The 22,579-nt window shown below is 44.4% G+C and overlaps 1 protein-coding gene across 1 annotated transcript; it reads right to left on the bottom strand.

Moving 5' to 3' along the window:
• Positions 1-5,890: 5,890 nt before the first annotated feature.
• On the bottom strand, positions 5,891-20,458 carry F2RL1 (F2R like trypsin receptor 1). Its single transcript, XM_060091765.1, has 2 exons — positions 20,250-20,458; positions 5,891-9,357 (listed from the first exon to the last, which is right to left on the bottom strand). The coding sequence occupies exons 1-2, from the start codon at positions 20,329-20,331 to the stop codon at positions 8,246-8,248; spliced, it is 1,194 nt and encodes a 397-aa protein (XP_059947748.1). The 5' UTR covers positions 20,332-20,458; the 3' UTR covers positions 5,891-8,245.
• Between the last annotated feature and the right edge of the window lie 2,121 nt (positions 20,459-22,579).

Genomic DNA, 22,579 nt, shown 5'->3' with positions numbered 1-22,579 from the left:
TGAGGCAAAGACATTCACACACTGTTGACAAGGGTGTAAACGGGTATGCCATCTCAATAGGGCAATTAATCATGATCAAAATGATACATACCCTTTGACCCAGGAATTCTACTTCTAGAAATACAGTATATCCAAAGTCTCTCCCACCATCAGTATCTCTCTGCTCTCTACTGGATCACTCCCATCACCACATTCTAAAGATAACAGAGGGACTTCCCTGGTGGTCCAGTGGTTAAAACTACCCACTTCCACTTCAGGGGGGTGCAGATTCGACCCCTGGTCAGGGAACTAAGATCCTGCACACCACGTGGCGTGGCCAAAAAATGTTTTAAAAAAAAAAGATAACAGAATCACTCCCAGTGCCTCTCTTGCCCCACATGCCTCTGCTCCCTTTTGCAATTAAACTTGCTGTACGGGATTGTCAGGATTGTCTATCATCACTGCATTCACTTCCTTACTTCTCATTCTTTCTTGAAACTTCTGGCTTCCTCTCTCTCCCCACCACACCATAGAGACTGATGGTCTTGTCAAGGTCACCAACGTTTTCCATGTGATAAGATCCAATAGTCACTTCTCTGTTCTTATCTCACTTGACCTCTAGTAATATTTCCTGTGATTGACCCCTCTCTCCTTCATGACCTTGGATTCCCCCAAAACAGATTCTCTGGACTTTCTTTCTGCTCCAGTGGCCAGTCCTTCTCAGTCTCTTTTATTAGCTCCTTCTCTGCTTGAAAAGTTTTAAGTGTCAAAGGCCTTTGTCCCAGGCCCCCTTCTCTTCATCTATTCTCTTGCCTAGAATATCTAAGTCCTTTACTTTAAAAGTGCCAGTGATATGGCAAAGACTCAAATCTGGATCTCTCGCCCTGATCACTGAAAATTCCAGACTCAGATATCCAAATGTCCTACTCAACGGTTCTACTTGGATGTCTGACAGGCATCTCAAACTCAAGATGTCCTGGCCAAAACAGAACTCTTGACTTTCAAACTCCAAACTTGCTCACACCTAATTATTTCATCATTATCCACTGAGAAAAAATCTAAGTATGATCTTCGATTCCTAGATTTCTCTTTTCCTCACATCTGTTGACTTTACCTTCAAAACGCAGCCCAAATTAGTTCCCTTCTCTCTATCATCACCCGAATTCAAGCTGACATCATCTCTTGCTTGTGTTGCTGGAATTCCCTAATTGTTCTTGCTTCCCTCTTGCCCTTCTATAATCCATATCCTGTGGTAGCGAGTGACTATCAGTAAGACAATCCTATGGCATCCCACCTAGAAGGAAAGTCAAGCTCCTTACTCCCTTACAAATCCCTTCAGTTACCCAGCACCTGCCTGTCTCTCCAACCTATTTGTTCATACTCTTATTCCCCTCACCCATTCCCATGAAGCCCTTGCTTGGGATCCTCCCAGGGCTGGCTTCTTTGTCCTTTATATTGCAACTTAAATTTCACCTTCTTTGAAACCTTCCCTGAAACCCTAGTATTCTTAGCATTTGCCCTCTCTTAAAATTTACTACTAGTAGATATTTTTCTTATTTCTGATCTCTGCCCAATCAGAAAGTCAACTCAGTGAGAACAGGGATCTTGTCTATTTTGTTCTCCACAATATCCCTCACTGCCTTGAGCATGACTTGGCACATAGTACATGGTGGAAGAAATGAAATTGAATGAACAAGTATGCAAATATATAAAAAGATATTCACCCAAAGATTGCCTGAATAGCAATACAAGTATAGCAAAAAACTAGAAACAACCTAAGAGCTGGAGGATTCCTTATATAGTATATCCATACAATGGATACAACCATTTAAAATAATGAGGTCAATCTCTAAATGCTGATATGGAAATAATGTCCAAGATGTGTTCATATAAAGTGTGGTAGCCAGTCTCCAATATGGCCCTCAGTGATCCTCGACTTCTGCTATTTATGCTCTTATGTAGTCCCCTTCCAAAGTGAATTGGAGTTAGTCTGTGTGACCAGTAGAGTAAGGTGGAGATGATGGTGTGACTTCTGAGGCTAGGTTCTAAAGGTCATTGCAGGTCCTCCTTGCTCTCTAGATCACTCATTTTGGGGGAGGCCAACCTTCGTGTTATGAGATGACTTGAGCAGGCCTGTGGAGAAGCCCTCATAGAGAGGAACCAAGGCTTCCTGCCACCAGCCAGCATCAACGTGCCAGCCCTGTGAGGAAGCCACACAGGAAGTGGATCCTCCAGCCCCAGTCAAGCCTTCAGATGACTGCCACCTCGTGAGATCCCAAGCAAGAACCACATGGCTAAACTGCTCCTCAGTTCATGACCCACAGAAACTGCGCCAATTAGCAAATGTTTATTGTTACTTTAAGCCACTAAGTTTTGAGGAAATTGATTATGCATAAATAACATACATAGTATAACTCTTTTACTTTTAAAAAGCATATAGGTACTTATACTTATTCATGCATAAAAAATACCTCAAAGGATGCACAAAGGGAGTAACTAGGTTCTGATGTGAATGGGTCCACTTTTCAGTATATGCTTTTATATTCTCAGATTTATTTACAAGAACCACTTATTACTTTTATAATTTTTAGGTTTATTTTTTGAAAGGTTTAAGCATCACAATATTAAGAGAGAAGCCACAATAATGGCCCTTCCTAAGCCTTCTTGTCCTTTTGTTTTCCTTGACTTTCTCCCACTCTCAAGACCTGGCTTTAGAATAGGCTCTTCTTTAAAGGCTTTCCATTAACCCAAATACTGGAGGATTTTTTTTTTAATATTGATTAATTTCACCGAGAACATTAATCCCACAGTTAGAATGTTGCTCATGTGGGAATCCTGATTTAAATTTGCATTTAATAAGGCAATAATGTTGCAATAACTGTGGGATGAGTGAATGAACCACTCACACTTGCTGGGTGCTGATGGCTTAACTAGAGTTTGTGGAGCCCACAGGCTAGGGCTGTGTTTTCTGCAGGAGGCGGTGCAGAACTGGTTGTGCCTAACTTCTCACCAATAAAGACAGACACTGGGAAATATTCCAAAGGCTGACCAACAGGTAGAGGCAAAGGCAGCTCATACCCAAACCACAGAATTCATCACACTCTTCCTCAAAAAAAGGCATTTCCAAAGTGTGACCTGAGTAACTCCAATTATTTACATTTAAACAACCATCTCAGTGACATTCCAAGGCTTTGGATAAAATGGAGGACCAGAGGGTCCTCAGGGTCTGGTTTTTTCCCCTTCAGAATGAGGAGTGGGAATGGACTAGACACATGCCTTTGACTAGTGTGAAATCAGAAAGTTCGCTTTTTAAGACAACATCCAGGGCTTCCCTGGTGGCACAGTGGTTGAGAGTCCGCCTGCCGATGCAGGGGACACGGGTTCGTGCCCCGGTCCGGGAAGATCCCACGTGCCGCGGAGCAGCTGGGCCCGTGAGCCATGGCCACTGAGCCTGCGCGTCTGGAGCCTGTGCTCCGCAACGGGAGAGGCCACAACAGTGAGAGGCCCGCATACCGCAAAAGGAAAAAAAAAAAAAAAAAAGAGACAACATCCAAGCTCTTCAGCAGACCCATGATTTTAATCGATGAGACCAGGGAACAGTATGATGAACTGTACCTTTGATTTGATAATACATTCCAGTCCTCCAAGGGCCTCCAGAGGGTTAAAGCTACAGGAACAAAGTTGTAATCAGTAAACTGTGCATACTGATGAGATTATAGCCCTAGGATTTATGAAATCTTGATAACTGGGAAATTAATTACCTCTGAAACTCCTGCTACAAACAACTGAAATGACATACAGAGAAATGCCCAAACAACTCCAATCAATCCAGTTTAACATGTGTCCCGCACAGTGGGACAATCCACATTCACTTTCAAATTAGGAGAGCTCTCCTTCAGTCAATGGAGCCAAAGGAGTGCAACATTCAAGTATTCAGATAGTTTAGAAAAATCAGAGCGCACTAAGACTGGGGGCACAGAGTAAAGACAAGAACATCCAGGGCACTTCCAAGCTCAGGTTCAGAGTTCCTCCTCCCTCCCGTCAGGGGCCTGATTCAGGTAGAACAAGACCTTTGTGAGCCACTCCTCAAAGGGAAAAGAAACAAACATGATTGGAAAAGAATTTGCTTTAGCAAACAAACACTCATGATTCTATTTCTCAAATCTTTTTTTTTTACACTTTTTAATGTAGATTCACAGACTTGGTGAAAATGAACCAAGAAAAATACTTCTTCGATAGGTAGTGATTAAGTTATGATCACCTGTGCACAGAATACTACCTAGGCACTGAAAATAATGAGGAAGATCCATATGAACTGATTTAGAAGTTGACATATACATGCACATATATGTATTTACATACACATACATATTATTTTAAGAGTATAACATACATATAACATACATATTACATATATTTTCTATACATTATAAAAATTAGTTCCCTCTGAGAAATAAGAATGGGCATGAGTAGCAAAGAAGTAAATTTTTTTAATTTTATATATTTTTATTCAGTTTGATTTTTTTAACCATCAGCATGTATGATAAAAATGACTAATTAAGAAATAGCAGGGGGCTTCACTGGTGGTGCAGTGGTTGAGAGTCCGCCTGCCAATGCAGGGGACACGGGTTCGTGCCCCGGTCCGGGAAGATCCCACATGCTGCGGAGTGGCTAGGCCCGTGAGCCATGGCTGCTGAGCCTGCGCGTCCAGAGCCTATGCTCCGCAACGGGAGAGGCCACAACAGTGAGAGGCCCGCGTACCACAAAAAAAAAAATAATAATAATAATGATAAATAAATAGCAGGGACTTCCCTGGTGGCGCGTGGTTAAGAATCCGCCTGCCAGTGCAGGGGACATGGGTTCGATCCCTAGTCTGGGAAGATCCCACATGCTGCGGAGCAACTAAGCCCGTGCACCACAACTACTGAGCCTGCGCTCTAGAGCCCATGTGCCACAACTACTGAGCCCACGTGCCACAACTACTGAAGCCCATGTGCCTAGAGCCCGTGCTCCGCAACGAGAAGCCTGCGTACTGCACCGAAGAGTAGCCCCCACTCACCGCGACTAGAGAAAGCCCGCGCGCAAAAACAAAGATCCAACACAGCCAAAAATAAATAAATAATTGATTAATTTTTAAAAATCACTTAAAAAATAGCAAATACCAAACAAATGTTTTCCATGGGATGAGCCCACAGACCACCTGCAGGGCCCCTGAGAGCCATTTGTTTCTTCTCCCTTTTATCCTGTGTCCACCATCTTTTGCTTTCCCACCTATAAAATGGGAACCCCACTATGAGACAGCCTGCTATGAGACTGAAAGCAGAGCCTGCAAGGAAGGCAGGGAGGGTGTATCTGGCACTGAAGTGAAAGGGGGCAAATCAGAAATGAGATGACATCAGTAGTTAGAGAGTAACAGTAATAATGCTACATAAAATTTATGAGCATATATATGCCAAACATTTAATCCTAATAACTCTATAAGATACTATTATCCTCATTTTACAAATGAGGAAACTGAAGCACAGAGAAGCATCTTCCCTAAGTTAAACAAAACAAAGAAATAATGGAGTCAGAATTCAGCCCTGACTGGCAGCCACTAAGCTGTGCTGCTTCAATACAAACTAAAATAACAATGAGATTTTTTCCTATCAGATTGGTAACATTTCAAAAGATTGATGGGGCTTCCCTGGTGGCACAGTGGTTAAGAGTCTGCCTGCCGAAGCAGGGGACACGGGTTCGTGCCCCAGTCTGGGAGGATCCCACATGCCACGGAGTGGCTGGGCCCGTAAGCCATGGCCGCTGAGCCTGCGTGTCCAGAGCCTGTGCCCTGCAACAGGAGAGGCCGCAACAGCGAGAGGCCCATGCACCGCAAAAAAAAAAAAAAAAAAAAAAAAAGAAGATTGATGGATGAGCATTTCAGGAAATAGGTGCAAACATACATTTTGGTAGAAGTATAAATTACTGAAGGCCATTTGGCAAGCGTTACCTAAATTTTAAATGGGCATCGATAACTTTTGACCTGGTCATTCTACTTTCAGGACCTCATCCTACAGAAATACTCACAAAGATGTCTACACACAGATGTTCAATGAGACACTTTTTTGTTTTTTAAACTAGTTAATTAATTAATTAATTTTATTTTTGGCTGCGTTGGGTCTTTGTTGCTGTGCGCGGGCTTTCTCTAGTTGTGGTGAGCGGGGGCTACTCTTCACTGTGCATGCAGGCGTCTCATTGTGGTGGCTTCTCTTGTTGGGGAGCACAGGCTCTAGGTGCGAGGGCTTCAGTAGTTATGGCACTCGGGCTCAGCAGTTGTGGCTCATGGGCTCTAGAGCACAGGCTCAGTAGTTGTGGCACGTGGGCTCAGTTGTTCTGTGGCACGTGGGATCTTCTCAGACCAGGGCTCGAACCCGTGTCCCCTGTACTAGCAGGTGGATTCTTAACCACTGCATCACCAGGGAAGCCCAGCACTGTTTTAAAAGAGGAAGAAAAAAAAACAGGGAGAGAGAGAAACAATTTCAGGAGCCATAGGTAGGAAATAACTAAATGACTAAAACGTCACAATATATCCAAAATATTAAGTAGTCTGTATCCTTTAAAAATGGAGGTCAATTCATAGATGCAGACGTGGAAAGAATTCTAAAATGTGGTTAAAAGAAAAACACTTATCACAGAGCAATGTGTATAATATGGCCCTATTTACGTAAAAAATAAGATGTGAGAATCACTTACATTTCTTCTTAGAAGAGTGATGCCTTTGCTTCCCTTCTCTCACTCCCTCCCTCGAAAACAAAAATGAAGGCAAAAGCCACATAATTCAGAGATAAGTTAGATAAAGAGATAAATCAGTCATGTGTTATTTATAAATCAATCATACAATAAAACAATTATTTTAAAAGGTCACAAATACACCAGTTGTATAAAGTCAGCTTGGAGTCAAGTACCTCTTTAAACACATTGCAAATCACTTCTATTTCAGAAGTTCTTTTCCAAACAGATGTGGTTCAAACCCAGTGACAGTTTTATAATTTCATATTTGATAACAAGTCAACAAAACTGGCAATAAATAGTCCAACAATAATTTTTTAAAATACTAAGTGGTAAACACTATTCCTAGTTGTGAAACAATCTATTATTCAGACAACCTGAAGATTTTATTGAAGTCAGTAAAGAGTTACACAAGGGCTTCCCTGGTGGCGCAATGGTTGAGAGTCCGCCTGCCGATGCAGGGGACATGGGTTCGTGCCCCAGTCCGGCATGATCCCACATGCCGCGGAGCGGCTGGGCCCGTGAGCCATGGCCACTGAGCCTGCACGTCCAGAGCCTGTTCTCTGCAACGGGAGAGGCCACAACAGTGAGAGGCCCGCGTTCCGCAAAAAAAAAAAGAGTTACACAAAATTTATTTTTCTACATTTAAAATCCTTGCTGTATTTTCCCTGAAGTGGTAATGATATACACAAAAGCTCAAAGGATTGATAAATAATTGAAAGTCTCAATGAGTCAACAAACAGAATTCATTATAAGCTGAACATAAAAGAGACACACAACATTCTTTTTGCTTCTCTTTTCAAAAACTGCCATGGCCCCTTGTCAAGTCGGAGCAGTACCCAGACCAATAGTTCCCAAAGTTTGGAGTGCATGAAAATCTTGTTAAAATGAAAGTTCCTGGGCCCTGTCCCCAGATTCTGAGCTCTGATTCCTGAGTATAATGAATCTGCATTTTTCAACAGGATCCACAAGGATTTTGATGAGGTGGTACAAGAACCCCACTGACCATTCAAAACTGTCCAGTCCTAACTTATTGCCATTGGTTGGAAACCTGATTCTGGGCAGCTGCCTCACCTCTTTAGTTTCCTTATCCTTAAAGCCAGTCAATTGGACCAATCATCTCTGAGGGCCCTGAAGCCCTAACATGGTTGTGACTGACCCCAGATGTAAAATGTAGTTTTAGCTAAGAACTTAGTCTTCACGCCAATACTAGTCTTTGCAAATCACTGGGTTTCTGTCTTTTCTCCACCTTCTGAAAAGTCTGCTTCCATCAGTTCCGTTTCCAAGAGCACCTGAGTAGAGGAATTCTGAAACTGACATCTATGTTAATTTGGGGGACTTTCCTTATGCAAACAGGGAAGCTCCCAGCAATCCTGAGAGGTGTTGCATATACATGGTATGTGGTGAAACCCACTTGGTTGGGAAACAACAGAAGCATCCCCATAATGTTAATCAGGTTCCAAATCCCCCTACATAACTTCCACCCGAGGAGCTAGAAAACTCAATTGGAGGTTTTAACACTGGTTGAACTTGAAGAGTAAGAGCTGGATTTCCTAGAGAATTTAAGTGATGTGAGGGATACTTGCATCTGCTTTACAGTACGGACACTCTGACAAAGCAGAGCATTCTTTGCATGATCCCTGAAGTCTTGTGAAATGAAGTAATAGACAAAGGGGTCAATGCAGCTGTTGAGGGTGGAGAGGCAGAGGGCTACGATGTACAGGGCATAGACGTGGCTCTGGCCCCAGTTTTTAATCAGGAAGTAATGCACCACGAGCAGAAGGTTACTAGGAGTGAAGCAGATCAGGTACATGGCCAGGACAGTGACAATGAGCTTGATGGCTCTCTGCCTCTTCTTTCCTGAGTTTTTATCCAAGGCAGAAGATTGGAGGGTCCGGATCATCAGCACATAGGCAAAGGCCGTAAGGAAGGCGGGGAACAGAAAGACTCCGATGGCCAGAGAGAGGAAATAATTGAACATGTCCCCCACCAACACCTCCTTTGGCAAAACATCATGACAGGTCGTGATGTTAAGGGCTGGAATGTAGATGGCCTGCTTCACAGTGTATAAGGGGATAGTAACCAGCAGAATCAGCAGCCATATTCCCAGGGAGACACTGAGGGCAATGCTTGCCTTCTTCATGGGGTACACCATGGGGTTCACGATGACCCAGTATCTCTGCACACTGAGACAGGTCATGAAGAGGATGGAGCAGTACATGTTGCCATAGAAAAAGCCAATGAGTACCTTGCAGAGAGATTCCCCGTAAATCCAGTTGTTGCCATGGACGTGATAGGCAATCTTCAAAGGGAACCAGATAACAGAGAGGAGGTCCGCCAAGGCCAGGTTGGCCATGTAAATCACAGCAGGGTGCTTCTTCTTCGTTCGGAAAAGAAAGACCCACAGGGCCATGCCATTACTTGGTAAACCAACCGCAAATACGATCGTGTAGACAGTTGGAAGAAAGACAGTAGTCAGTTTTCCAGTGAGGACAGAGGCAGAAAACTCATCCACAGAAACGCCTGGTTCCACTGTTGCTCCTCTCCCAGTGACCTGAGGTGAGTTATCAACATAACCAATGAGACTTCTTCCTTTAGAGGGTCTACTGGTTCCTGCGCAAGAAAGGCAAGGCAGACGAGGGTCATTACAGCAATCAATGTTTCCACAGAAATGCTGGTTTGTCCAAATAAAATCACTTTAAAGAAAGACAGAAGGGCCGGTGGGAAGGTCACGGACAAGATGGGGCTGCTAAGCGCTACAGTTACCTGAACATTTGGGCAGAAGAGGAAAGGAGGAGAGCAGCTGAGGAGAAAAAGAAGCAGAATGAACTGAAAGGGATGGAGAGAGAACTGGCATGGATAGCACAGCATGTTATGGCAGCCCTGCCTTTCTCCAGAGCAGTGTAGTTGAAGAAAGCTTCCTGTGCTGTGCGAAAGAAGAGAAAGGAAAAAGACAGGAGGAGGAGTACACAAAATACTTATGGGTGCTTTCTTTGGGTGATGGAAATACTGGGATTTCTATGGTCTGGATTTGTTTGCTTGCTGCTTTTTTTTTTTTACAGTAGGTTTTTTTTTTTTTTTTTTTTTTCTGTACGCGGGCCTCTCACTGCTGTGGCCTCTCCCGTTGCGGAGCACAGGCTCCGGACACACAGGCTCCGCGGCCATGGCTCGCGGGCCCAGCCGCTCCGCGGCATGTGGGATCCTCCGGGATCGGGGCACGAACCCGTGTCCCCTGCATCGGCAGGCGGACTCTCAACCACTGCGCCACCAGGGAAGCCCTACAGTAGGTATTTTTTATGGGAGGGTTGTGAAGTATGTGTAGAATATAACATTGATTTCTATGAATCTCGAAAAAAGTGACAGTATTTCAATTTATTTTTACAAACTGTCCACACTCATTAGTTCCTACCTGTTCTCATCATGGCCATCTATCTCCCTTGGGGCTATAAGACAGGATCCAGCCTGGCCTGTCACTCCCTAGCCCAAAGTCCAACACGGTGAGATTCCCAGGAGCACAGAGATAGTCCCTCTCCAGCCACAAGGACAGCCTCCGCCGTGGGCAGGGATCCCCCACTTCTGTGTGGGCTTCTTGGAGACTTTCCCATGGAAGCCAGAGGGCAGGCAAGCCTTCCGGCCTCAAGGTCACTGGACGGATAGGTACATGATTTCTGTTCAGACAAATCTGTATTCTGACTTTTAAGCAAGTAACATGGCAAGCTTTAACAATTTCCACTCTCATCCCCATATTATGAATTAAACTTTACAAATCACAAACCAATGGCATAGCCAGCCTATGCCAATGAAGTGCTCATGGACCTGCAGATGAACGTGAGGGACAACGTGAGGACATGGAAGGATCTGACTTTAATTCTGGGGAAGAGCAGTCCTTCACCATGGCACTACAGTATGCCAGGGAGGATGTTCAAACTACTCACAAGTTTATCTGATAATTTGTACGTTTAGTCATCATTTTTTCCTCTCCTACCTTTGTGCCCATGTTCAGCAGGATTATTCACTTCTCTTAAGGCTTCCCTACTAAGAAGTGACAGTGATTAGGGTAGGTGGAGGATGAAAGGGTGTAGAGATCAATACTTCACTTTTCATTCAGCAGAGTGGGTAGCCCCCCAAAAGAGATGTCCGTGTCCTAATCCCTAGAATCTGTGATCCTTACCTTATTTAGAAAAAAGGGCTTTGTAGATGCAATTAGGATCTTGAGATGGGAAGATCATCCTGGATTATCCAGGTGGGCCCTAAATCCAATGACAATTGTCTTTATAAGAGAAAGGCAGAGGGAGATTTGAGAGAGAAAGAAGACAGAAAGGAGAAAGCAATGTGAAAATGGAGGCGGAGATTGGAGTAAAGCCAAGGAACAAGCTAAGGAATGCCAAGGAATACCAACAGCCACCAGTAGCTGGAGGAGGCATGGAAAGGAGTCTCCCCTAGAGCCTTGAGAGGTGCCCACACCTGATTTCAGACTCTTGACCTCCAGAACTGTGAGAAAATAAGTTCTTACTAACTGAAAACAACAGCTCATGGCAATTTGTTATGGCAGCCACAGGAAGTTAGTACACTTAGGAACAGACTCATCTCTTCTTCCAATTTCTTTTATAATTTTTTCAAAAGAGCATGAATTATTTTTAAATTTAAAAATTAAAATAATATTCCTACATATTACAGTGTTCTTCAAAGCTTGACCATAACCCACAGTAAGAAACATATTCTATATGGTAACCCAGTTCTGATACACATAACCATAATGGAAAAAAGGTTTCACAAAATAATAATTAGCCTTATTGTGCAGGGTACACTCTAATACTTTCTGTTGTATTCTGTTCCGTTCTTATAAAATCCAGTCACCACCTTCTACATTGATTTCATGACCCACTTATACATGTTTTTCGCAACCAGTTTAGCAGAGTGACCGATGTTACACAGCACAAGAGAATAGTAACGACATATTTATAGACTGGTAATGTCTGTGGAACTCGCTCCAGGAGCCAAAATGGCCAGAGTCGCTGTGTGAGATTACAGGTTTAATTCCAGGACTGTCCTAATTCCTTTACCCTTAATTCCTAATTTCCTTATCCCCATGGTCCCTGGCGAAGCCCTGGACCTAGCACCTGGGGTGGATTGAAAAGCTCAGCTAGCCCTACCCTACCGATGAAGGAAAGGAAGGAGAATCAAGAGCCCAGCTCATGTCTTTAGAACAGCTGTAGCCTGGCCCAGTTAGTACCCAAACCACACAGACGCCGGCAGGGGATTCCAGGAGTACAGCCCTGCAACAACCCTACAACCCTTTTTTTTTTTTTTTTTTTTTTTTTTTTACCAAGCAAAGAACTTTATTAATCTTTGTTTCAAACTTCATTCCCAGGCTTCCTCAGCTTAATTAGCTGCAAAGAATGAATTGTATATAAGCAAAAACTGAAAAGAGCTGCAGTGTCCAGGGGCTTGGGCTTAAAAATATTAGAGTTCTAGATTTTATCAGATCCATAAACAAAATTTTAAAAAGCAGTCATAATATAAAATAGCAGCTCCCAGTAACTTCTTCAAGATTTATCTTCTTCAGAAGTTGACTCAATTCAGTTTGCTTCATTTTTGGAAGCCTCATCAAAATTCTCCACAAGATCTGGAACTTCATCATCATCATCCTCTCCAGTAGCAAGTGGTGCTTTTCCATCCACAGATTGTTTGGGCAGAGCTTCAGCCAGTCTCCTTAAACTGGTCAGACTGTCTGCGCCAAGCTGGTTTAAGATGCTGGGTAGCATTTCTGTCAGCTGCTTCGTCTCAGCATGGCCTGTAATGGTGAAAGTGTTTGCTGCCAGAGATGCCTGAACTTTAGGGTTGCAAAATAAAACCACCTTAATACCAACAAGCACCCGCGTGTGTCCAGCGTTGCTTTCAACACTTCACGTGTATTAGCTTACTTCACTTTCACAACACCTTATGAGGAAGTACTATTATTAGAGCTGCATTTTCTAGATGCATAAACTGAAGCTTGAAAAAACGGAGTAACTTTTCCAAGGCTGAACAGTTGTTAGGTAGGGGAGTCAGGATTGAACCCAAGGCAGTCCGTTTCTAGACTCCCTGGTTCTAACCCCTAGATCACACTGAGCCTCGGAGACCGACGTGAGGTTACGCGCTGGAGTCTATTGAGACCAACCTAACCTGTGCGGATTCCACACGTTTGTTCTCAAACAGAATTTTTTTTTTTTTTTTTTTTGCGGTACGCGGGCCTCTCACTGCTGTGGCCTCTCCCGTTGCGGAGCACAGGCTCCGGATGCGCAGGCTCAGCGTCCATGGATCACGGGCCCAGCCGCTCCGCGGCATGTGGGATCTTCCCGGACCGGGGCACGAACCCGTGTCCCCTGCATCGGCAGGCGGACTCTCAACCACTGCGCCACCAGGGAAGCCCCGAAAAGAAAATTTTAAATGTAAAATTTGACCATTTTAACACCCCCGCTTTGAACTAGCCCTTCCTCTAATAATTTATATATTTATTGGTATTAATATTAACATGTTCTGGAAGACTTTCAGAGGTGTAAGAGAATCCTATAAATTCTCCATTGGTTTGAAAAGCGGTTACCGGCTCTCTGGAGAGGCAGGTGTGGCAAAGATGGTGACTGGACAGTGGACCCCTGTTCTGAAGACTCTTCCATTCAGAGAGCTGGGGCACCCAACCCAGAAACAGCCCACCAGAGACCAAGTCAATGAGTCAGACTGCGTTTCTGCAGAATGGAGCCACCAAGATTTTCTAATTACCACAAAAAGACTCAATTTTTTCCCTTGGTACCAAAACAAACCAAAAAAATTACATAACTTGCTTTATAAAAGGGAAGAAAATCTAAGCATTGATTGTCCGGAGTTACCCACATCACAAACATGATAACCAGACGTTATTTGCCTCCGAAGGGAAGAAGTACCTATGAAGTAATCTTGCAACAAGCAAACGAACGAACGAACCCTCATCTGAACAAGCCCCTGGATTCAACTGCCAAATTAATAGAAATAAAGGGGACAGGGGCCTCCCTGGTGGCGCAAGTGGTTGAGAGTCCGCCTGCCGATGCAGGGGATACAGGTTCGTGCCCCGGTCTGGGAGGATCCCATATGCCGCGGAGCGGCTGGGCCCGTGAGCCATGGCCGCTGGGCCTGCGCATCCGGAGCCTGTGCTCCGCAACGGGAGAGGCCACAACAGTGAGAGGCCCACATACCGCAAAAAGAAAAAAAAAAAAAAAGGGGACAATAGGACATGTTAAATAACATAAGAATGTCATCAGCAAAATCCAGGCTGTGGAAACTGCTGCAGGATAAGGACCTTATTTCTTCAAAATATAAATTACAAGGCAAAAACCAAGAAAGAGGTGTGGGGCCTCCCTGGTGGCGCAAGTGGTTGAGAGTCCGCCTGCCGATGCAGGGGATACGGGTTCGTGCCCCGGTCTGGGAGGATCCCATATGCCGCGGAGCGGCTGGGCCCATGAGCCATGGCCGCTGAGCCTGCGCGTCCGGAGCCTGCGCGTCCGGAGCCTGTGCTCCGCAACGGGGGAGGCCACAACAGTAAGAGGCCCGCATACCGCAAAAAAAAAAAAAAAAAAAAAAAAGAAAGAGGTGTGGAGGTAGGGCTCATAAATTAAAAGACTTAAAAGACAATATTAACCTTATATAATGTGTGGACCCTGTTTGGATCCTGATTCAAACAAACTATTAATATAGTATTTATGACACTTATGAAACAATTAGAAATATGAACACTGACTCAGTATTTGATTATATTACCCAATTTTTGTCAGTGGTTATTATGTGGTGATGTTTGAAAAGGAAATTGCCATCTTTTATGAATACATACTGAAATATTTTAAGATGAAATTATATGTGGATTTATTTCCAAATAACACAAGGAGGGGAACCCTCAGGTGCTGCTGGTGGGAATGTAAAGTGATGCAGTCACTGTGCAAAATAATTTGGCAGTTCCTGAAACGGCTCACCATAGAGTTGCCATATGACTCATCAATTCTTACTCCTAAGTATACACCCAGGACAAATTAAAACACGTGTTCATACAGAAACTTATACAGGAATGTTTGTAACAGCATTATTCATAAAAGCCCCAAAGAAGAAATAACAAAATGTCCATCAACTGATGAATGGGTAGACAAAATGTGGTATACGTATACAATGGAACATTATTTAGCCATAAAAGGAAATGAAAAACTGATACATGCTACAATACAGATGAACCTTGAAAAGGTTATGCTTTTGAAAGAAGTCAGTCACAAAGGAATATGTATTGTATGATTCCATTTATAATAAATGTCCTGAATAGGAAATCCATAGACAAAAAGTAGATTAGTGGTTGCCAGGAGCTGGGGAATGGGGCAAATTGGGGGGTGATGGCTAAGAGCGGGGGGGTGGGGAGTGGGATGTTCTTATGGGGTAATCAAAATATTCTAAAGTTGATTGTGGTAATGGATAGACAACTGTGAATACTCTAAAATGCACTGAATTGTAGACCTGGAATAGGTGAATTGTATGGTCTGCAAATTATATCTTAAAGCTGTTAAAGAATAACACAGGAAGGAGGGCAGGAAGGAGGCTGGGGCATCATTATTGAAGCTGAGTGAGAGGTACCTGGGATTCAGTGTAATATTCTACTTTCACATGTCTAAAGTTTTCCATAAAAATAAACTCATGCCAGGTCAGGAAGGTTCATGTAAAGACAGATAAAAATCTATTTTAAATAAGAGTACTAAAATAAAGGGGAGGCGGGGGAGAGCCAAGAAATACTACAAAAAGTTAGGGAAGGGTTCAAAGAGAGAGAGAGAGAAAGAAAAATTTCCTGAGAATATTCCAACATACGACCTTGAATGATCTCAATCTGAAATACCAGTCGTATTAGCTATGTTCATTGTACCAGTGACAGAGCACACGAGCAGCATGCTGCTTGGTATAACACTGGGCAGTTCTAACACTGGTAAAGGTCAAGATGCTGCTCAAAGTTCCCTGAAGCCCTTTCAGCACAGCGCACAGACTTTTACCTCGTACAGCATCCTATCCCAGTCACCCCAACTACAGAACTTGTCTAGAACTGATGCTATTCCAGCTTCCGACTCTATAACCCATCTGTACACCAGACAAAATCATTTCTATTTTAGAGAGTGAAGATGAAGTTAAATGTACATATGAAGTTTAAACACATGTAAAAGGTTTAAACATACAAAAGCATTCTCCATTTGGGACCTGTAATCAACAATACTTGCCCAAGTACACAAGAATACGCACCCGCTGATGCTCAAGGCAGCATGCCCCCACCCCAATTACAAACAAACAGGAAATAAGCAACATTCATCAACCACCATTCCTAACTTACCATATCCTCAGCACAGTCCCTAGCATTAATAGCAGACACTACACTACTTAATAAGCATTGAAATGGAAAGATAGTCACAATATGTCCATTGAAAAAAAAACAACTGGCAAAATAATATGCTTCCATCTATATAACAAAATTATAATTTGTTTGCAAATCTGAAGTCTAGAAAAATACCCACTAAACTATAAACAACAACCATCTCTATAGAGTAAAATGGATGGGGAGGGAAACTTACTTTTTTTACTTCACACCCCTCTATGTTGTTTGGATTACTTTTTCAAAGGAGTATAAATTGGTACAATCTATTTGGAGGGCAATTTGGCAAAAATATCAAAATTTTCAGTGGGCTTGCCCTATGACTCATCAATTTATTGCTAGGAATTTGTCCTGCACATATACTAGCTAAAGTGCACAAAAACACTATGTACGAGAATATTTACTAGAATATTGTTTACCATGGTAAAACAAAAATGGTAGTTTCAATGACCATCGAAAAACAAAAACGGCTAGTTCAATAATTTATGGCATTTATACAATGAATAATATTCCCTCTACACAAGTAAGGACAGATTTTTTTTTATACTGACCATGAATAGATCTACTAGGTTAAAAAAAAAATAACTGTAGGACAGAATGTACTACAGTTAGCAAATGAAGAATGAAGTGAAGGGACTTGCCCAGAGTGACCTGGTGGTTGACGGCAGTTCAGCATTTAAGTCTGCTTATGTAGACTTAATGTATGATCCTTCTATTGTTACAAAATACATATATTTCTGCATAGAGAAGTCTGTTGAGAGTGAAGAGGGGAGAGAAGGGGAGAGAAGAGGGGATGTTTCTCTTTCTTTTTAACTCTTCTGATTTGTACAATTTCGGGGACAAAATGCATGGAAAACTTCTAACTTTAAAAACGCTACCTGTTCTTTGTTATATTAAGCATCCACCTGTTGCCCACCCTCCCAACCAAAGCAAGTACAGAGCAGCTACTTTATTTGTTTAAACTCTCCTCTTGTGTTCTTTCCCCTACTATCCTGCTCACCCCGAATCTTCTTTTGCTCCGACCTTTGGGAGCACAGATCAAAAAAAATAAAAGCTTCAGTTGCTCGGTACCCCTTCTCTAGGTAAACTTTAGTCAACTTTCTCGTGTTCTTTCAGGATGAACTGTTTTCCTCTCAACACTTGTCCAGCTAATAAAACCATAAGAAACACAAACACAGACTTCACTAAAACATTGCCTATCAAGGTTAATTAGTAACTACAATGCCAGGAAGGTGACCAAACACAAATTTAAAGTCCCATCTTCATGTTCTATGTGTTCTCTCTTATTACAAAACACTGGAAATAGCCCATGTGTCTATCAATAGAGGACCAATTAAAAATTATGATACATCCATTGACAACATTTTAGAGTCATTAAAAATGTTTTATATTTACTGATATGCTACTGATGTTTATATAAACACATACTTGTACAAAAAAAATTTCTCTGTGAATATGTATTTTATGCACGGATGTATGAAAGCATGAGAAAGGCTAGAAACCAAAATGTTAGCAGTGCTTTGGATATGGAGGGTGATTTAATTAATGCAACCCCTTTTTTGGACTCATTTTTCCTTTACAGTGATCACATACAGCTTGTATAATTAAAAAACAATTACAAAAAAACCACACGTTTCAGTCTCCAAAAGAAAAATGGAATGACTGCATTACAGGGGACTTCTCAGGTTCGTGACATGGTGGAAAGAAGTAAGTGCCTGAAAGAAGCAGACTTAAATGCTGAACTGCCGTCAACCACCAGGTCACTCTGGGCAAGTCCCTTCACTTCATTCTTCATTTGCTATTTTACTGAGGTCCTTTAGGGAATGAGACTGTGCTGGACCGTGGTGATGGAGGTGCCGCTAGGGGTCCCTGGCCTCCTGGAGTACGTGATCTGGTGGGGAGACAGATGAAACATATTTACAGAAATAACTATCGATTACTGTTGTGATCAGAAAGAAAGCAGAGGCTGATGGACAGTTTTCCTTGCCCCTCACTCAATTCAGTGGCCCGTATCTGTAAAACGAGAAGGTTACACTCTAGGTTGAGTTCCCTTCCATAAGGCAGTCTTTTGGGGAAAAACCTTGGGGAAGAAAAATCAAACCTAGGATGTGTCCTGCTGCAAACTGAGGGGCACACCTTAGGGTCGAACCGAAGAGGGTAAGCAAAGACAGGTGCTAAAGGGCAGAAACACTGGTGATGCCCTGTTTCTTAATCAAAATCAATCTAGCTTCAAGTTGTGAGGAAAGCTCCATCTACCTAAAGTCTCGCTGTTACTTAACTGACCCTTTAGGACAGTTACCCTGCAAAGGAGTAAAAATATGTGGAGGGGAAAAAAAGTGCAATATTAAATACTTCAGGTTAACAAGTAACTTGATTTTTGTTGTTGTTGTTAAGTCCCCCTTATACTTCAGGAATCCCCCCAGCTCCAGCCCCTCACTTTGTAAACAAGAACAAGCCAGACACTCGGGCAAGCTTCCTATAGGAACCATTTGAATCATAAAACAGATGAATCATCAACATCCACATATTTTTTTTTAAAAAATGTTTGCACATACTAAGCTTTGCTCCTAAATTTTAAGTTTATGTTTAAAACATAAGGGTAAACGGACATGAGTGCATCACAGTTTCAGTACTTTCTGTAAATAAATAAATGCCTTTATTCTTGCTTTTTAAATTTTTAATACATCTTTATTGGAATATAATTGCTTCATAATACTGTGTTAGTTTCTGTTGCACAACAAAGAGAATCAGCCATATGCATACACATGTCCCCATATCCCCTCCCTCTTAAGCCTCCCTCCCACCATCCCTATCCCATCCCTCTAGGTCATCGCAAAGCACCGAGCCGATCTCCCTGTGCTATGCGGCTGCTTCCCGCCAGCCAACTATTTTACATTCGGTAATGCTGTCAATAAAATGTGTACCAGGGGTGCAGTTTCCAAGTATCCACCAAAATACCCTTTGCTGTAACTCCAAAGGGAAAAGAATCACATTCTTCCGTCTAATTCAAATTCACAGTGACTTGCTCTTTTACAATGTCTTTATGAAGAGGATAAAAGTGAGAACCTGCCTTTTACAACAGGTCTGCAAATTTCGCAGGGAAATTAAAACTTCCCTTTTAAGGCTACCCTGGCTGCCCCAAACAGCGGGGCGTCCTTTAGCATCACAGCAGTGCCATACCAGGCTTAACAGCGCCTACGCCCACGGAGGCCTGCTCAGCCCGGGAGGCTTCACCCGCAGCCGAACAAGTTCGAGCACACCCAGGGCAGCACACCCGTGGAACCCGGCTGCGGCGTACAAACTGGCACCTGAGCGCCGCCAGGGACGGCTCCCGTGCTGTTCCCTTCCTGGGGCGGGCAGCCTCCGGCCTACAGACCTGAGCCGCAGCCAGCATGGCACTGAAGGCCGGGGAAAACCAGGGCCGTAAGGTCACTTGGTCGAATTTTACAGGGTCGAAGAAGTTCCATTCACTTAATCCGCCCAACTGGCCTAAACCTCGGGGTGAGCGCTCGTCACCCCAAGAACCCAGCAGGGTCCGGCCCTGACTTCCACACCCCGGCTGTGCCCTGTGCCAGAGGAGCTGCAGGCCCCGGGGGCGTCTGGAACGCCGTGGGCCGACCCCAAAGAGTGGCCTCCAAAAGTTGAAGGAGGCTGCAAAAAGCGAGGCAGAAAGTTCCCAGGCCGCGGGCTCCCATCCACACCACCCCGCTCTGAGCCATCAACTCGCTAACTCCGCGGGTCCCGCAGGACCAGCCCGGAAGAGTCTCAAGGGTGTGCGAAATGTTCCTTAAGGATTTTCGTGTTTGCGAAGAAACCCACCGACGCCCGAGAGGCTAAGCCCTCTGGGTACTCCGTAGAAGCGAGCACTCCGCTCCCTCCCTTTCCCCTCCGTAGACTTCAGCCTCTCCCGCTTGTCCCAGCCGGTTGCTCCCCGGGCGCAGGGATCCCCCTTCAAAGCCGCCGAGAGGAAACTGCGGGATGTCGGGAGGAGTTGGCGGCGGCGGCAGAACACCCTTCGCGCACCTGCCCCTCTTCCCCCACCTGCCCATGGTGCCCAGGACCCCCGCTCCATAGCCGCACGAGCCCTCCTTGGCCAATTTCTCACCTAGGACGGTGCGATTGCAGGAGGCAGAGGTCCCCATCAGGATGACGCCCCCCAGCAGCCACGCTGCGCTCAGGCTTCGCATCCTTCCAGCAGCCCTGACACCCGGCGGGCGGGGAATTCGCTGCCAGCGATTCGAAACTCAGAGTCCCACTCACCGCTAGGAGAGAAAGCCACCCTCCCACCTGCCCCTAATTGGAGCCTCTGCGCACGCCTCACCGGAGCTGGAAAAGTTTCAGTGAAACTCGAGAAGCTCGACATACCTGCGCGACGCCACGCCCCGGGGCCGGAACGCAACGCTCGGCTCTGCGGTTCGAAGACCGGGCGCCCCGGCCCCGCCCCCGGCCGCCGCCCGCACGCTGTGGCCCCGCCTCCGCCGCCCCAGGGGCGCCAGCCGCTAAGGAGCTGTATCGGAATGCAAACGGCTGGAACGCTCAGATCGCAAGGCCGAAAACTACCGTTAACCTTTAATTACTCCTAGGGAGCCAGCCAGCGTTGTCCATCCCTATATCTCCCCTTTCCTAAATGGCAAAAAGCCAAGACCCGAGCTCGCTGCAGTTATCGTCGGTACTTGGTAGAGACTTCCCAGTGTCGTGGGCACTGTGGGATGAGGGGTGAGCTTCTAATCTGCATTGGCAGGATGGACGTCTGCGGACACCCGCGAACGCGATGGGGAGCAGGAAGGGGTCCCGGCCAACCGGAGTAATCAGGGATCTGGGTTTAGGTTTCCGCTCTGATGTTAACTAGCTGTGACCCCTAGTAATACTCTCACCCCCTTCTAGGCCCCTTTCCCAGTCTGTGAGGTGGTGAGGGAGAAAACATTTGTAACAGCTACTTGAAGTACCGCGTATAAATGATTTAGGAGCACAGTCTAGATTAATCCCAAAACAACCCGCGCAATAAGTTTAACTATTATTACCATTTTACAGATGAGGAAATAGAACTGAGAAAGGTTGGATAAATTGCCCACAGTCACACAGTTGGTAGACACAGTTTGTAAATGTTCATCACAAGAAAACTTTAGTCTGTGACTTCTGCTTTCTTCTATTAATCACTGCACTATAAATGCTCCCACCAGCATCTTTTCTGCATTGGGATCCCACAGTCCAAAGAAATATATAAGCAGTATGTACACCTGTATGTATGTATGTATGCAGAAATATATAAGAGGGGGTGTGGGGAGAAGAAGTGGGAGACTGGGGATCGCTGCACAGGTCCTTCATTATATTGGTAATGTCTTTTTACTTGCTTTAAAAAGATAAAATAAAGTGTACTGTAATTCATTTAAACTCTTGGGTAGTGGAGGAGCAGAGAAGAGAAACGTGAGTGCTGTCCTGAGATACTTGAAGAGTTAGCATGTAGAAGAGGATTAGACATGTTTTGACTAGCTCCAGAGAGCAGAACTAGGTAGTAGCCACAGTGGGGGGCTGGTTTCAGCTCAATGTAGAAAGAGATTTTTAACAGGGCTCGCTGGGGGAGTTCCCTGGTGGTCCAATGGTTAGGACTCGGCTCTTTCACTTCCGTGGCCCAGGTACAATCCCCGGTGGGGAAACTAAGATCCCCGAAAGCCGCCAGGCATGGCCGTAAACAAACAAACAGCCCCCTGCTGTAAATAAATAAATAAGTAAAAAAATAAATAAAAACAGGGCCCCCTGGTCCCAGTCCTGGGGGCTGCCTGGTGAGGTTAAGGGCTGGGTCACTGCAGGGCTTACAGCAAAGGACCAGGGCATCCGTCCTGCAGGTTGGAGAGGGAATTCCCTCCCAGGATCAGGGGTCAGATTGGGTGAGTCCAGGTAGCCTCTTGAGGGGCTTGAGTCCTGGGAGTCCATGATTCTTCCTTGAAGACCAAAGTTTGCTGAGTCAGTTGCCAGTGACCATGATTATTTATTGAACAGCCATAAACTGAATGGCCACCATCTTGGCCCTGTGAGTTTCTAGGATGGAGCTTACCTCTGATAAAGGCCCTGTGTCATGTGTGTGACCTCTTGCTGAACCTACCATGGGACCAATTAACAAACCAGTGGGGGTCCCAGATAATTCAGGCAGACAAAATTGTATAAAATGTCATGTTAGCCAGTTGTTTCAACCATATCCCCAATAAGATATTTCCCCAAATTAACGTAAGTGGAGGGTTAGCATTCTGCCTCTTCCCTCTGCCCTGACAGAGCTCACAGGAGCAGGAAAGTAAATGGTTGAAAAGGAAGAGAAGCAAATGGCTCTGGATGTGCCATGAGTGTGGAATAATTGCTCCCTGAATAACAGGAGTGGACTGCTTCCACAGAAAAGAGGGGCCAGGGAAAAGCTGTCCAGTGAATGAGATCATTCTTTTTAAC

The sequence above is a fragment of the Mesoplodon densirostris genome, chromosome 3 (assembly GCF_025265405.1).
Source record: "Mesoplodon densirostris isolate mMesDen1 chromosome 3, mMesDen1 primary haplotype, whole genome shotgun sequence".
In the NCBI taxonomy this organism is placed as follows: domain Eukaryota; kingdom Metazoa; phylum Chordata; class Mammalia; order Artiodactyla; family Ziphiidae; genus Mesoplodon; species Mesoplodon densirostris.
The sequence above is the reverse complement of the archived record's forward strand: the minus strand, read 5'-3'. Positions and strand labels throughout refer to the sequence as shown.

Bases quoted from the DNA above. Each gene is read 5' to 3' on its own strand.
- F2RL1 (XM_060091765.1), bottom strand. From the start codon at position 20,331: ATGCGAAGCCTGAGCGCAGCGTGGCTGCTGGGGGGCGTCATCCTGATG. The intron at 9,358-20,249 runs GTGAGAAATTGG...TTTCTTGCGCAG, and splicing joins CTGCAATCGCACCGTCCTAG to GAACCAGTAGACCCTCTAAA.